General features: G+C 38.3%; 1 protein-coding gene across 2 annotated transcripts in view; it reads left to right on the forward strand.

The window, feature by feature from the left end:
- stau2 (staufen double-stranded RNA binding protein 2) overlaps positions 1–17,759 on the forward strand; it is a 174,880-nt gene that overhangs the window by 120,060 nt on the left and 37,061 nt on the right. For both annotated transcript variants that reach the window (XM_089125989.1, XM_089125988.1), the window contains exon 13: positions 12,754–12,867. In XM_089125989.1, coding sequence (XP_088982115.1) covers positions 12,754–12,867 — 114 coding nt within the window. The remainder of the gene's footprint in view (positions 1–12,753; positions 12,868–17,759) is intronic.

Raw genomic sequence — 17,759 nt, forward strand, 5'->3', positions numbered from 1 at the left:
AGTCGAGACTGAGACCAGTGAGGGTTGATTACCTAATTTACTTTTATTTACTTAGAGAAATCCTTTTTTTTTATGAATTTACTTAGAGTTTAAAAAATATGATCAGTTTAGGGTAAAAAGGCCACATAGTAGGTGGTGTTAAAAGTAATTTTATTACAATTTGTCATGCGCAGTTGCGCACTAGAAAATCACCAATCACTGGGGGTGTCAATCAATTTAAAAAAATATTTTATTAACATACATTAATAATCATGAAAAATATTTTGAATTGAACTCGAGTGGACTCGGGAATAAGTCCGAGTCCTAAAAAAAAAAAATGTTCAAATACGAGTCAATTCCGAGTCCAAATGGACACGAGTCCATGACAAGACCAAGACCATTAAAATATGGTCTCGAGACCGAGTCCGAGACCAGTCCGAGTCTCGAGTACTACAACACTGTTAATGAGAGAGAACTTAATTTAGGCCATGTTTCACATTCTAGTTTAGTATTTTACATTTATTTACATTTTTTTAAACCTAATTAAACCAGTGGGATCACACTTTTTAAGAATGCAGTTGAATTACATGTTAATTTGTTATTTTTAGCACTGTCAATCCATTAAAAAACACACACATTTTTCTGTTATTCATAATTTAAAGGTTAAGTTCGGTATTTTTACAATTAAAGCCCTGTTTTAAGATTGTTTTTGATGAAATAGAATGGTTAGGAAACCGAGAATTTTCAGTTTCTGTGGTTGCACCCCCCCACCTTCACAATGCTAGCATAGGTGCACAGGAACAATCCTTCATAAAACGCATAAAACTTTAGTTTACAAAGACGTGAAACTTGGTCTGGGGTGTTCACTGATATACTCACAAAAAATCGCTGCAAAAAAGGCTTTCCAACAGGTGTTTTACCATTCGTTCTAAAACTGTAGACCTATTTTCCCGAACACCTCACAACCGTACATTCTTCCGCTGACAGCTTGAATAATAAGCCGCGTTTCCACCGCAGGAACTTTCCCCAGGAACTAGGAACTTTGGGGTGGTACTCGGTGGACCAGGAACCAGGGTCTAAATGAAGTTCTGGGTAAAAATAACCCCCCTTGCTGGCGAGGTAGTACTTTTTCAGAGTCCGGGGTGGGACTTGTGCGCTGAACATGCTGCTTAGTAAACCAATTGCACACAAAAGCAGCACAGCTTGAATCTCCTCCATACAAAAGTCAAAACGCACTCAAAACAAACGCACAGACTGGGAGGAGCAGTCGCATGCAGTTCAACGTCACTACATAATCTTCCCACCCTGGGAAGTCTCCTTTAGTCCGCAGGGTGTAAACGCCGTAAGCAAGCGGTCTGGGGCAAAAAATTTCCTATGAAAAAAGTTCCTGGGACAAATAGTTCCTGGTAATTGCGGTGGAAACGTGGCTGTAGACACTCCAGCCCAGTTGGTGGCGATAATGCACCTTTGCCAATTGCAAGCAAACCACTTGTATAGTGTAGCCTACGATACTGCAACTGCATAAGACTACAGAAAGAATACAAACAACCCCATTTCCGTTTCTGGCGGCGGAGTAATTCTGTACATCACAGAACATACAATACAAGTCAATGGAGTTGTACAAAAGCTATGATAAAACCAGTTGGAAAGCATCTTTTGCAGCGATTTTTGTGTTCGCAAATCAGTGAACTCTCGGTGAGTTGCACGTCCTTGTAAACTAAAGTTTTATGCGTTTTATGAAGGATTGTTCCTGTGCACCTATGCTACCATTGTGAAGGTGGGGGATCTTAACAATTCTAGTTCATCAGAAACGATCTTAAAACAGGACTTTAATTGTAAAATACCAAACTTGTCCTTTAAGTGAACTTAAAACAATCTTTACACAAACCCAGTATAATAAATGTCACATTTACTTGTGACCTTCAATATATTTTTTGGCTATTTTTTTTTCTATTGGCTCAGTCAAACTGGTTCATATTTTTACTTGCCCTGTCAAACTGCACAAAAAGTTATTGTTTTCGTTGTGTAAACAGTGCTTTAAGATTTTCAGATTGGTCTAACAGGTAGGATATATACAGAAATTGAATTATTAAGTTATCAAACGTTTCACAGTCTTCACTGCATAAATTATAAATTAAATAGAGATTAATCCTTATTAAAGCTAAAAATGTCTTGTGTGTGAAAAAAAAGTCTCAGATGAGAGATTTAAAGACAGTGTGCCCCAGTAGTGCACTTCGTTCTCTTCTCAAGGGCGCGATCGAACTGTGTGTGTGTTAGAAGAGACACGCGAGTGCGATCGAACAGTGGAGACATAAAAATATACTCCTTCATTTTGTTCATAGAGGACAACATTCAGTCTGCAAAGTGTTAACTTATATTTTTGTAACTGTTAGGCCTATACTCGCATTAAAACACAGTTTTAAAAGCAAAACATATTTATCCAACCCCATTTTAAAACAATCTTTGTGTTACGTCTGTCAGAGTTTGAAGTCTGCCCAGATGAAGAATAGGAAAGACAGTGCAAACGAACTGGTAGTTCCACGAGTCCTTTTATAGTTGCTTTCTTTTAGTAAAGCACACTCTTCACATACATGTCGAAAGAACGGTTGTTAACAGGTTAAAGAAAACACTCTGTAAAACGCTACAAATCAAAGTTGAAGGAAACGCATTATAATAAAACAACAGCCCGCGATAGAGCGGTCATGTTCCCCTTTGCGCGAGCATTCTCACTGAGGCCCCGTCCACACTACTGCGTTTTCATTTAAAAACGGAGACCTTTTGCTACAGTACGTTTGCACCTCCCGTCCAGACTAAAACGGTAAAATCGAAGACCTAAAACGGAGAAGTTTAGAAACGCCGCAGCTCCGTTTTGCGTTTTGAATCTCCGGAGGGCGTTTTAGTGAAGATGGGACAAAACGGAGGACTTTAGAAACGCTGACGCAGAGGCTCACGTTCGCTCCATGATTGGGTTTTATCAGTCATGACATGTCCTTCCCTGATTCGCCAACCACTGTTAACACCAGCATGCGCACGCCCAATGTTGGTGAATGGTCACGTGATCCGTGTTTTCAGTCGTTTTAATGTGGACGGAGATCAATTCTAATACGCGGATAAAATGCTGGTGTGGGCGGAGTTTGTTTTCGTTTTAATTCTCCATTTTTTAAACAAAAGTTTGCAGATGTGTATAATGAATAGAAAATATCTCTTATCGTGTAACGTAGTTGATAAAACTTCTCTAGAAGATAAGCATCTCTTTTCACAGATCATTTGTTCGAACCAAGCAAAAAGAAAACTTTTTTGTACTTTCTTTGAAACAAAAATTAAAGTTTCCTTAAAGTTACCTTATCGCTCTTTTTTTTCCCTCCTGCTCATTTCAGCTTTCCCTCACCCTTTTTTAATCTCGCGCTTTCGGTTCCCTCCCACCCTCAAGAGTCCCTCTGCTCACTACCCGTCTGTTTCTCTTTCTCTTTTCTCACAAAGTTTCTAACCTTGGCTAGAAATACCAGCATACCTAGATTCAGAGCAAAGGATCTTCAGTTATTTTTTCAAATAGCGCCCATTGATGTTTTCTGACCTTCTAGTGAATCTCGGCTTCGTTTTGAGATGAATGGAGACGAGCTGATAGAAGAACCCGTGCTTATATTTCTCATCCTGCCAGCTTTGGGCACACATGCATCTCTGTGAGGTGCTGGCGGCTTTGATCGCGGGCGTCAGCGTTCAGCATCTATATGCCAACTGCCGTGTAGTCATGCCACTAATCACTTCAAAAATCACTTCATATTCAGCTGATGGAAGCGTCTGTGATGCATCCGTTTGATCTTTTTTATCGGTGCGGGACATTGCTTCCAACTGAAAGTCTGCATGGGGATTATGATAAAGCTCTAGTGACTTGAGCTGAATATTAATATAATAATGATAAATAAAAAAAAGATATATCATTTATACCAGCCAATTCAATATATATTGTCAGATATTGAATATTTAATTGTGCAGGCTAATTTCCACATTTGTACATTTCTATTTTTAATTTATTTAAACAAAATAGTACAGTAATTTTTTTATTGGCATCTGCCATAACATGAAGTTATCAGACAATTGTATTATCAGTGAATCCCTTTTTCATTAATTACAAAGCTCAGCCCAAACATGAAAACCGGCCTTCAAGTCAATGTAATGATCGACCATTCATAAGTTTTAATCAGGCTTTAATTTCCGTTGTGACCACCTGCAGAATCTTTATAACCTGTAACCCACCGTCCTGCCCTTAATGGCAAAGCACTGACTGATGATATGAAAGTGATTGAATTTGATCCGAGAACATCTGGAGTTGTATAACTCAGCAGTAGCTTCATAATTTCAATTATAGAAGTGGATTGATGTGGGCTTTTGAAGGTGACTCGCTCCATTTATGGCAAAGTATATGATTCACAAGATGTTTTTGGCACTGGTATGCCTCCTTTTTGATCCAATAATAGGTGAATAATTGTTTTTTGGATGAATTATGAGGCGATTAAAGATATATTTATGTTATAACTGTAAAATCCGCCATGTATCAAATTTGTTGATGTGTAGTGTTTGCTTTAGTGGGAAAAGGAGCCATATTTGGTAAGGAAAAGTTAAGCTTTATCTAACCCACTTCAGATGATATGCACTGTAAAAAAATTATTATAATAAAATGAAACAAAGATTATTGGACTACTTTTCTCAAGAAAATACTATCAGTCTTTTACTTCAACACATATATACATTTTTTGGTAGTTATTTTCAGACAAATTAAATGAGATAACTTTAGTCATTGGAACATTTTTTAGTTTTTTAATTTGTTCATATCTAATGTTACTTTGTTGTCTTTATTAATGGTCATTTTATATACATTAATTAACATTATCCCAAATTAATAAATGCTGTAAAAATATATTTTTTTTGACTTTTCCCTCCTTTTCCATAAAGAAATGTTCACCCCAGTTTTCAAGCTAGACGTATCATAAACAGAGTCTTGTTATGACTTCAACTGCTGGTTTAGAGCATGTCTAACTGCAATATGATGTTATCAGACGTACTCATGTGTTAAATCCACCAGCAATATCATCCTGATAAAGATCACTGGTCCATGCGCTTAAGTCAAAGGCAAGATGTTGCTCCATTTTGTTTTAATTTTCTCTTCCTCGCTATGTAGCAAATCCCACTTTAATGAAAATAAAAACTGTGGGATGATGTATGTTTTGGACATCTGCGCCGAAAGATCTGCCTTGTGACGCGGTTTCGTCTTTTTTGTTTTTCTTACCCCCCATACACTGCTCTGTTGTGTGTGTGTGTGAAAAGCACTTCAAATAGCACTGGCAGCGTCCTACGCTTGGCTTGGCTCCTATTCCACTGCACATCTCCGTCTTATACACAGTCGACATCAAACGCATCTCCTGTCCATGCATCAAAGTGCGGGACGGTTTGTTTCTGTCCCTCTTGCCCTTTCCCTGTTCCTGGAGCTGGTGCTTATGCTGGGATTTTCATTAGCAAACACATGCTAGACGTGCTAATCCCTTATGGTCTTATTTTTGCTTCGTTCTGATGGGGCCCAGCTGTATGACTGTGGCGTATTTGAGCGAGGAGCGATCTTTGAAAACAAAGTTTGTCAGGGAGATGAATCTTGGGGCTGACAGGAAGCTGGCACTGATCTTTGGTGTCTTGAGCTTGATGGTGGCCCGCAGTTATTTGCTCAAAGTGACGACACTCCACCAAAATTAAGTGCATTTGGAAAAGTTTTAAATCAAACCCAGCACCACGAACGGATACGCGGTCAGTGTATGTTTGCTCTATAGCTTAAACATATTAGATTAAGTTGAAATGGATTTCATTTGGTCCAGGTGTTGTTTTGTGCTCCATAATGGTGATATAAATTATATAAAGAAATATCGGTCCCACTTTATATTAAGTGGCTTTAAGTACTATGTACTTACATTGAAGTTAATAATTCGATACAATGGACTTATTGTGTACATACATGCTTTTACATTGTACTTATATTTTGAAAATACCTGCATATAATTACAGCTGTAATTAATAAATGTAATTACGTTTGTAATTACACAGTTGACCCTTCCCTTACACCTTAACCCACCCTTTAACCGACCCATACAACCACACCTGACCCTAACCATACCCCTTTCACACCTCAATAGCAGCAAAAGTGTTTTACAATACAACCTGAACAAAATAAGTACATTGTACTTATTTTTCGATGTAAGTACATAGTACTTAAAGCCACTTAATATAAAGTGGGACCGAAATATCTATATTAGATTGCCTGAATCAACTGTGGACCTATGATGAAAATTACAATCTCTCTCATTATTCTAAGTAGGAGAACTGACTAAATACTTTTTGTCCCCACTGTTTATTGCATTATATTGATATGGTAATAATTAGGATTATATTTTGGTAACACTTTACGGTAAGGGTATATGAATTATCATGAATTCATGTATAAATTATTTCTCATGAATCATCAGGAACTAACACAAGTTCAATGTTTTTCATTCATGACTTCATGAATGAACAACACCTTAATTAAAACATTAACTAAGATGAGCACATCATCATGAATTATGATTTATTACGCATGATCATGATATTTTCTTTGTTCTTTGTCTAGGTCAGTGACCTAGTCACCACTTTAGTTAAGGGGCCACACACATGATGAAGTCATTAATAGATTAATGCTTAGTTAATGATGACTATTGGACAGACACCATAAATAGACCAATCACAGCTCATAACACACACATTCTGAAATCAAATACAGAAGTCATCATTAACTAAGCATTATCTATCAATGACTTCATCATGTGTGTGGCCCCTTAACTAAAGCTGTGACTAGGTCCTTTGAAACACTGATGAACAATGTGCTATTGAAAGGTGGCATAACTGTGAACAAAGAAAACATCATGATCATGCGTAATAAATCATAATTCATGATGATGTGCTCATCTTAGTTAATGTTTTAATTAAGGTGTTGTTCATTCATGAAGTCATGAATGAAAAACATTGAACTTGTGTTAGTTTCTGATGATTCATGAGATATTAATGCATGAATGAATGCATAATTCATGCATTAACTTATACATGAATTCATGATAATTCATGTACCCTTACCGTAAAGTGTTACCTATATTTTTATATTTATAAAATAGTGTTGTTTATTAGTTAAACAATTTAATCAAATCAGATACTAATTATGTGATCATTAATTAATCAACTAAATTACAATATTGTGCATTTAACATTATTTTCTGAGAATCTTAATAGTTGGGGGCCTTAAGCACATTTTCGCGCAAATTCATCTAAAAGCGCCAAATTTGGCACAGATGTAGCTCAGGTCATACTGAAATGATTTAGCTAGGGCGCCGGAGCCAGCGACCCTCGGGGCCAAGATGGCGGCCAAATCCAATATGGCCGCTGCCCGAAAAGGGTTCCGGCTATAACTTTTGAACCACATGAGTTACAAATACAAACTTAAAATGTTTTTCACCTTAATTGATCATGGGAAACACATAGAAATGTTTATATTTATGACCCAGTATATCTGGACCCCTTGATCCTCCAATTCCAATATGGCCGCTGTCCAAAAAAGCAGTTTGGGCTGTAGAATGGGGCCTTACATCCCATTGTTCGCGTAAATTCATCTACAAGCACCAAATTTGGCACAGATGTAGCTCAGGTCATACTGAAATGATTTAGCCAGGGCGCCCAAGCCAATGGTCCCTGAGACCAAGATGGCGGCCAAATCCAATATGGCCGCCGTCTGAAAGGGATTCGACTATAGCTTTTGAGCCAGATGAGATATAAATACAAACTTGATGTCTATTTTACCTTTTCTGGCTATGGGAAACCCATATGAATACTTACATTTATGATTGGGTATATCAGGACACAATATTTTTTTTCAAAAAAAAAAATCGCTTTCAGGACCCCCCAAATTCCCTAAATCCAATATGGCCACCACCTAAAATGGATTCGACTATAGCTTTTGAGCCAGATGAGATATAAATACAAACTTGATGTCTATTTTACCTTTTATGGATATGGGAAACCCATAGGAATACTTACATATATGTTTGGGTATATCAGGACTCCCCAATATGGCTGCTGTCCGAAAAAGGGTTTTGGCAACAAATTTTGAACCAAATGTGCTACAAATGAGGATGTGGTGTCTATTTTATGTTTATTGATCACAGGAAGTCCACTGGCATATTTATATTTATGCTTGTGTAAGTCTGGAACCTGTATTCTTTTCAAGACTGTGGTTGAAAATCCTTTTTTTATCACAACTTTGAAGGTTATTCTCAATGTTGATTAATTTCCTTATAAAAGTGAAATGCTTTTCAGTGTACTACAGGTGAATACATTTCAAAGTGTAATCATTTAAGAAAGAATAATAAACATTATTATTGCAAGTAAATATTTATATTGTCAAATTGTTAAAAGAATAATATAGTAAATTTCTCTTAAACTCTTAATGGTTTGCTTAGCGTAACAAAAAAATAGCAATAACATGAAAAAACAACAGTGAATTCTCATGGTCTCACACATGTTCAATTATTATAATTTATTATCATTATAATTATCATTATAATCACCGGATCTCTCATCGTCTCCACCATCATTGTTTGCACAACACCCTCACATGCACATATAGAAGTGCAACGAACTCCGGCTTTACAGCACTCGCAGTGCCCTCTACATGCTGTCTTGCAGTCACAGTGGAGGAGATATGGTGCAGGCTTTGACTCCAAGATTAGTCCAGTAAGGTTCCCAAGTCTTGCTCGTAGAGTCCAGATACCATCCCCATGCATTGAAATCTTGGATATCTTGCTGGACAGCGGCACTGCTGCAAGCCAGCTTCTAGCCAATTCTCATCCCAAGGCATCATCTAACTGACCATGCTTCAATATCTGACGCTTTAGGCACCCTTTAGCGTCAGTTACATGACGCGATCCTAGGGCGTTATGTAACTGATGCTAAAGGTAAAGCGTGAGGTAAATGACGCGGTTAGGTTTAGGTCTGGGGTAGGGTAAGGGTTAGACGAGATCCTAGGGCGTCATCTAACTGACACTAAAGGGTGCCTAAAGCGTCAGATATTGAAGCATGGTCAAAATGCTTCCCAAGGCGTCAGTTAGATGACGCCTTGGGATGAGAATGGGCTGGAAGCTTGCTTGTAGCAGTGCTCTTTTGATGTGCTGAATCAGTGCAGCTTGGGTGGGAGGCAGGTTCTCGAGAGACTTGGTACCATTCGAGAAAAAGTGATGTCTAGCTTCATCTACACGGCTGGAACCACAGCTCTTGCTGTACATGATGATGACCATACTCTCCAGTCTTTGGACATGGACGTCATTGTTGATCTCTTCAGGCTCTAAGGTAAGGGTAACCAGGGATTCTGTGAGATCTGGTGTTTCCTCCCAAGCTGCCCATGCCCAATGGCCATAAAAAGGCATTTGTCCGGACTGTCGACAGCGATGTTGTCATCCTTCCCATCCGCTTCTTCCACACACTCGGCATCACAGAGCTCTGGATCGGCTTTGCAAGTGTAAACAACTATAGGGACATTCCTGCTCATGAAATCAGCAAGGATCTTGGTCCCCAGAAGTTACTGGCCTAACCACTCTTCCACGCTTCAACAGGCTGTGACACAACCTCAGCCTGGGCCATGGGAAAAAGAGTGCATGGGCAGCTTGGGAGGCAACACCAGATCTCACAGAATCCCTGGTTACCCTTACCTTAGAGCCTGAAGAGATCAACAATGATGTCCAAAGACTGGAGCGTATGGTCATCATAATGTACAGCAAGAGCTGTGGTTCCAGCCGTGTAGATGAAGCTAGACATCACTTTTTCTCGAATGGTACCTGCCATTTTCTCTCGTACCTGGTACGAGAACCTGCCTCCCACCCAAGCTGCACTTATTCAGCACATCAAAAGAGCACTGCTGCAGGCCAGCTTCTACAGGAATCAGGCAACCGCTGTCCAGCAAGATATCCCAGATTTCAATGCATGGGGATGGTATCTGGACTCTACAAGCAAGACTTGGGAACCTTACTGGACTAATCTTGGAGTCAAAGCCTGCACCATATCTCCTCCACTGTAACCTCAAGACAGCATGTAGAGGTTACTGCGAGTGCTGTAAAGCCGGAGTTTGTTGCACTTCTATATGTGCATGTGAGGGTGTTGTACAAACAATGATGGTGGAGACGATGAGAGATCCGGTGATTATAATGATAATTCATGTGAGAGACCATGAGAATTCACTGTTGTTTTTTCTTGTTATTGCTGTTTTTTTGTTATGCTAAGTAAACCTTTAAGAGTTTTGGACAAATTGATTATATTATTCTTTTAACAATCTGACAATATATTTTTTTCCTTGCAATAATAATGTGTATTATTCTTTCTTATATAATTACAATTTGAAATTTATTCACCTGTGGTACACTGAAAAGCATTTGGCTTTTATAAGGAAATTAATCAACATTGAAAATAACCTTCAAATTTGTGATAAAAAAAGGATTTTCAACCACAGTCTTGAAAAGAATACAGGTTCCAGACTTACACAAGCATAAATATAAATATGCCAGTGGACTTCCTGTGATCAATAAACATAAAATAGACACCACATTCTCATTTGTAGCGCATTTGGTTCAAAATTTGTAGCCAAAACCCTTTTTCGGACAGCGGCCATATTGTATTTAGGAAATTTGGGGGGTCCTGATATACTCAATCATAAATGTAAGTATTTATATGGGTTTATATGGGTTTCCCATAGCCAGAAAAGGTAAAATAGACATCAAGTTTGTATTTATATCTCATCTGGCTCAAAAGCCATAGTCGAATCCCTTTCAGACGGCGGCCATATTGGATTTGGCTGCCATCTTGGTCTCAGGGACCATTGGCTTGGGCGCCCTGGCTAAATCATTTCAGTATGACCTGAGCTACATCTGTGCCAAATTTGGTGCTTGTATATGAATTTACGCGAACAATGGGATGTAAGGCCCCATTCTACAGCCCAAACTGCTTTTTTGGACAGCGGCCATATTGGAATTGGAGGATCAAGGGGTCCAGATATACTGGGTCATAAATATAAACATTTCTATGTGTTTCCCATGATCAATTAAGGTGAAAAACATTTTAAGTTTGTATTTGTAACTCATGTGGTTCAAAAGTTATAGCCGGAAACCTTTTCGGGCAGCGGCCATATTGGATTTGGCCGCCATCTTGGCCCCGAGGGTCGCTGGCTCCGGCGCCCTAGCTAAATCATTTCAGTATGACCTGAGCTACATCTGTGCCAAATTTGGCGCTTTTAGATGAATTTGCGCGAAATTACCTATTTATGTGCTTAAGGCCCCCAACTATAATAATAAATTGCTGTTTTAAAACGACAGCCTTAATAAGATGACGAGAACGATACAACAGAAATATTAACCAACTCACTGTGGCCAATCGTTTCTTCTCTTCAGCAGACACGAGATGTTTGTATATGTCAGGAGTTCCTGTTTCCTGGAGCTGTGAACGCCAATCACACATTGTGCTTTTTGCAAACCGTGTTGTTAACATTGTCTTTAAAACACACTTCACAGCGGAATGCCCCGTGGATCTGGCCCATCAAACCACTCGAGGACTAAACATAAACACATGTTCATGGAGTGAGAGATTCCTTCAGTCTGCAATTGCAGTCATTGATCTGTTTTTCTTCTCCTGAGGATTCTCAGTTTTATGCATTGACCTTGTATTCAGTTGTATGTAGTGGGTGCTGTTTAAATATATGGCTACATGACAGCTACTCTCCCCTACTTGTATCTCTGCTCTCCGTTAAAAACCAACTAGCCTGATCATCATTTGGGCATTGCAACTGTCAACTGTGTTTGTTTTTGTCTGTAACTATGCATCAGAGGAGATTTGTATGTGTATAATCTAAAAGTAGATCACTCTAAACAGGGCAGGATAGGACAGAGGAGCATCTTTCTGGTATTTTTTTCTTGTCTTTAAAGGTATGAGCATTAGTCCAAGATGTTTCTTGTGCTAAGGAGCTCTCCAGGAGCAGTCAATCCCATATTATATCCAGTCACCCAGACTGCCATATGCAGTTTTCCCATAGAGCGACTGAAACTTTTCAAAAACCTGTACAATAAGACCATATAAGATTGCTTTTTAAGCAAAAGTTCACCCAAAAACAAAATTTAGGCATTGAGACATCTACCAAATTCAAGTAATACCTTGAAAAAGCTATTTCTTTTTTAGTTCACTGTGTTTTGCATGTAAAAAGTCTTTAGAATGGACTGGATATGTATATAGGTCAGGCACAACATGATCAAAGTGGCCCAGTATAGTGTCCAAAAAATCCTCACACACACACACACACACACGCACACACACACACACACACACACACACACACACACAAATCCTTTGGGTGTTGCTGAGTGGAGTTTGACATGCAGAGGTGTTCTCAGAAACCCCAAACGGGGCCAGAGCTCGGCTCTAAATCACTATATCGCTTGCCATCAGCGCACTTGAGAAAGCTAGATTGTGAACCATTCACAAGGATGAAGATTAAAATCTAAAACCACTGCGGTTATTGAGTAAAACTGAGCACAAACCAAAAGCCAAGACCGAGGATCCAGTTCATACTTTTCCCACAATAAGTTTTCCAAGGTCAGGACCGCGGTGCATTACATGTGTAAATTGCATCATGTAATATTTAATAATCCCTTTGCCTTCTCTTGTGTCATGCAGGTGCAATACTCAGATCGTCAAACTGACAAAGAGTTCATGACCTACCTGACCCTCTCACCTGTGCAGATGACTTTCCACGGCATTGGGAGCTCCATTCCAGCTAGCCATGACCAGGTAATATAACTGCAATGTCTGCCTGACATTTAATTGTTTGTTCTAAAAAGGTTCACACTTTAGATTAAGGCCCAATTCTCTCTGTTACTATGACTTTATCTCAATCCCCTAATTACTGCTTATTAATAGTTAGCAAGGTAGTTCTTGAGTTTAGGATTTAGGGATGTAGAATATGGTCAAGCCATTAATATGTGCTTTATACATACTAATAAACAGCAATGCAAATAAGCAACTAGTTAATCGTGAGAATTGGACCATACACTAAAGTGTTACTAGAAGAAGCAACAGATGCTCAAAGCTGGGTTTCTTTTCATTTCATTTGTATAGACAGTAGTGCAAATTACAGTTTGCTCCAAATAGCATTTAGTCTCTCCACTGAGGTAGTTTTGTACAGTACAGCCTCCTTTAGTGCAACAGAATGCATTCTTGCATAGGTCATATTTTTTGCAGGGCTGATAAAAAACAAAAGGTATTTCAGACACAATCAGTTACAACACTGAAAAGCATCTTGTGTTATAAAAGTACAAAATAAATAGAATAATGAAAAATAAAACTTTCGCATTTGTAGTGTTACAATTTGCTCCACTTAAACTATATTGGAACTTTCAAAGCTTAAGCCCAACCCTCCTATACTTAATATTACACATTCCACTCAGTTTCATGCACACCCTTTGTCCAGGAGCACAGGAAGACATCCAGCATTTGGCGTCCACCGGACTTTGTGACTTTCTGACTAACACAGACCACTAAAAAGTTTACACTAATCCCCTTAAAGTCTCTGTGAACTAGAAGTTGCAACTTTACACACTTTACTTTAGTGTTATGTAATTCCAAGTTAAACAGAATTTTGAAGGGGAATGGTTTAGGATAATCCACACAAGCCATCATAAAGAGAAGGAACGCAATTCCAGAGCAGAAGCAAAGTGTCAGATTTCAACATGACATCAAGACTTTTGCGTAAACATACTATACGTTATCTATACGCATTTTGAGCTATTGGCGTGTATGTCTATGCCATTAAATGTCCGAGTGAAACGAAGCAAAATGTAGATCTACATCTGGGGAGTGATATTTTTTTTCCTAGGATGGTAGGGGGAAAGTAACGCAATAGTTACTTTCTTAAGTAACTAGTTACTTTTAAAATTTGTTACTGAGTAACCAATTTAGTTACTTTTTGGAAGAAGTAACTAATTACTTTTTAAAAGTAACTTGCCCAACACTGAGGGGAAGACTAAATATAAGAATAAGAATAGCTTCTAAAAATCTATCCCAGTGACGGGTAGGTTTAAGGACGGGGTTGGGGTAGGTCATATATTTATATATACAGTAATGTAACGTTAAGTCAACGGCGTTCATAAACACGCTGAAAAGTGATTATGCGTGTTGATAGCATGCCAAAAATGGAAATATTAATTGGCGTGTCATACACACACCATCTCATGAGATCAGTCTGCAGATTTTGAATAAAGATTAGTTTCACCACAAGATTAATAATTTGCGATAATTAAATAGTGTGCGTTTTGATTTCTTGACAACTGTAACGCCGTTTGGAGGAAAGTCATAAAAAATTTGTAGCATTTTGTTTGCAGTTGCCACTGATATTTTAGGTCTGATACAGTGACATTGCGACATGGTCCGTGTGACCTAAATTCATGTCAAATGAGTTTCAGAGAAGTTATTTATTAAACCAGCTTGGTATTTTCCCACAGGTTTCCTAGCCAGTTGACCATATTCCATGTCAATTCATTGATTGCGTTGGAATAAAAAAATTAATTCAATTAAAACTACTATTGGGAAAATGGCTGACAGGTCTGAAAGCATCACGGAGTGTGCTGTCAATAAGACGTGTTCGTTATGAAGATTCATTGGGGAGAACATGTTGTGCACAGAATAGATATGTTAATGCATTGTTTGTTTGCAGAGTTTCCTTGGATATACAGTATCCTACTGTACACAGCCAGTTACTTAGCAGCGCAATCTCACTCGTCAAGATTTTATCACCGCCAACATTCAGGCAATCAGAACACGCACAGCCATTATTCCCATTGTTAATGATAAGCGTGATTTAGTGACAGACCAGACCGCATTTGATTAGGTTTTCTGATTTCATTTTTCTTGCTGTAATGATGAAACAAAAAGAGCCCTAGGATCTGGACTGACTAGTATTCATGAGGTGGCTTATTGTGTAGTGTCATCCATGCAGAAAAGCGGTTGCTTACATTATCTAATCTAAACATAGGACACTCTTTTGTTCTGCCCTTCAAAGCTCCACTCTCTAATAAAGCCCGTTCTATAACCAGTAATAGGGATTTCTGTTGTGGGGACACAGCCGCCAGAGCAAAATGAAGGCAATATAGGCCATGGACTTGTTGTTGCCAAAAGCACTGGTGCATGACCGACTGTTAGGGAGTCTTTCTTTTCCAGATTCCTTAGTACAGTGGCGTCCAGCCACAAAAGGAGTCAGAACAATGAGCCCAGGGTGGTTCTGGATTGTGACACTTTTTGGCCCAAGTTGCTCCACTGCCCCACAGTTTGCAGTCATAATCCACTTCAGCTAGAATAAGAACAGGGCTCTTTCATTGTCACTGTCTAGTTTGTGGTAGAGTGGGACTAGTTTTAACATTTTTTACTGCATTGAATATTTATTGGGGTAATTTTTTTGAAAGATTTCTGTATAGGAAACAAATGGTGACTTTTTGTGACAACATGCCCCAATAGTGGGGAGGTGTTGTCCCTTGTAATGGGGGAATTTATAATGATTAAAGAGGTCATGAATTTGTTTTCTGAGGTCAACTTACGACATTCACTTGGTTTTTACATTAAAAAACATCAAAATGAATAAGTAATAGTCTATTTTCTCAAAAACGCTCGGTTTTTAAGTCTCACATTGAAGACTTGGAAGCACACACCCACTGCTGTGAGTAGTTAACAGTGTTGCATATTATAATGAGTTTCACTCTCAATCCGGTTTTCAATAAAAGCTTTTATTGGACGAACAAGGACGTTTTCAGTTCTGAAACTTACAGGATATTCTTATAATATGATGACTTCTTAGATGTCAAAAGCTCAAGGAAAATTTGATTTCTCAGTTCATCACCCCTTTAAAAGTACTAAACCAGCAAAACATAGTAATTCTAAATGGACATCCGACCAAAATTACAATAGACTTGCGCACTGAATTTTATTTGTAAAAGACGAGTTGGTTTCAACTATGCTGAGATTTTGAAAATGTTTATCAAATCAATCAAAAACCAGTTTAAAGACTTTGAAGTCTTCTTTTTTATTCATTTGCTGTTGGAATAGTTATGCTTTTCTTCCATAGTTCAGCATAAGTTCGCCGAACCTCACCCTACAAACATTATAAATGTTGTATAAAATATAATTTGTGTACTTATGGAAAATGTATATCTATACAACTACTACTTAATAATAATAATAATAATCATCATCATCATCATCATAATATATTTTATACACACACCCGTATAAACACACACTCACACACAAACTTTTATGTTAGATGCGCTTAATCGTGATTTTTGATTTAACAGCACTAATTATATTATAATAATAAATGTATAGAATTATAATATATAATTTAAATATAATTATGTATATATATATATATATAAATATGGCAATTGTAGAAAAATGTATATACTACTACTAAATAATCATAATAATAATAGTAATAATGAATGCTATTTTTATGCATTATTATTATTATGTTTTTTTAATAATTATATTACATTTTTGTTTGGCGGACAAAAGTTTTTCTGATTTTAGAGGGTTTTAAACTACATATCTCTAACCAACATGCTAAATCACTGCTATAGAAAACACATTTGTGTAATTTTGACTTTTAAACCTTATAGCTACTGATATGTGACAACTAGCCTCGGTTTACCTTAAAATATTTCACAGAAAGTTCAGTGCTGTCAGTTATAACTTCAATGTGAACAGATATGCGTGATCAAGGTTGAGAAATCAACCTCACATGTATACGAATGGGGTTTGGGATGCATGTGGGCTGAGGCACGTGTGCTTGGGAGTTGTTCAGATGGACTCTCTTATCTCACTAACTAGCCTACTGTATGTAGCCAGTGGGAATGTCATGGGGTCTATTGATAACTCTTTCCTGGAGATTACAGTATAAGATTATCAGTGCACAAGAGAAGAGTCTATCAGTGCGTTACATTTTATTAATCCATCATTATTGATTTGTCATCTTGATTTAGCTTCTTAAATCAACCACGCTTTATTTTGTATCATATATATCACTATATATCACAGACAGCATTAGGATGTTGAATATGGAGTAGCTGTAATCTACGTGATGTTTCCCCATAGTCACTTTTTGACACTAACTCATCGGTGGAATTGACAGAGTCCTGCGGAGAAGCGTGTAGAGTTGCTCCTGCACTTTCCTGGCTCCTGCAGAGCCTGTCAGTTCACAGGGCCCTGGGCCCTGCTCTTTCTCACCGCCAGAGAAGGCCTCAAGACACCCCTCCTGCCCTGATCCTTGGCCATCCATGTGCATTCCTGGAGGGCCTGGGCGTCTTAGATGTACAGCTGAGCGCCCCCGCCGACCCTGTGCCAGCCACGTAATGCCATCTGCCCAACATATGTTTGCATTCACTCCGAACTCACTGGAGGCCAAAATACATACTAAGCTGCACATCCCTCTTGGCTCTGAATGTCTTTTTGCCAATGCTGTATATGAAGGTTTTGATTCTGCGAATCGATTTTTCATTAGTGCGCTCGTGAAAATAGTACTTGAAGAGTTGCTTGAACTGGTCCAGCATGTTGAACCCCGAGTGTTTGATTCCAGGAACACCGTGTCCATTTTTGGCTTGTTAAGGCCTTTAAATTGTCCATGTTCTACAGAGCTG

This window comes from Pimephales promelas, chromosome 22 (genome assembly GCF_988280905.1).
Source record: "Pimephales promelas chromosome 22, fPimPro1.hap1.1, whole genome shotgun sequence".
Lineage (NCBI taxonomy): Eukaryota > Metazoa > Chordata > Actinopteri > Cypriniformes > Leuciscidae > Pimephales > Pimephales promelas.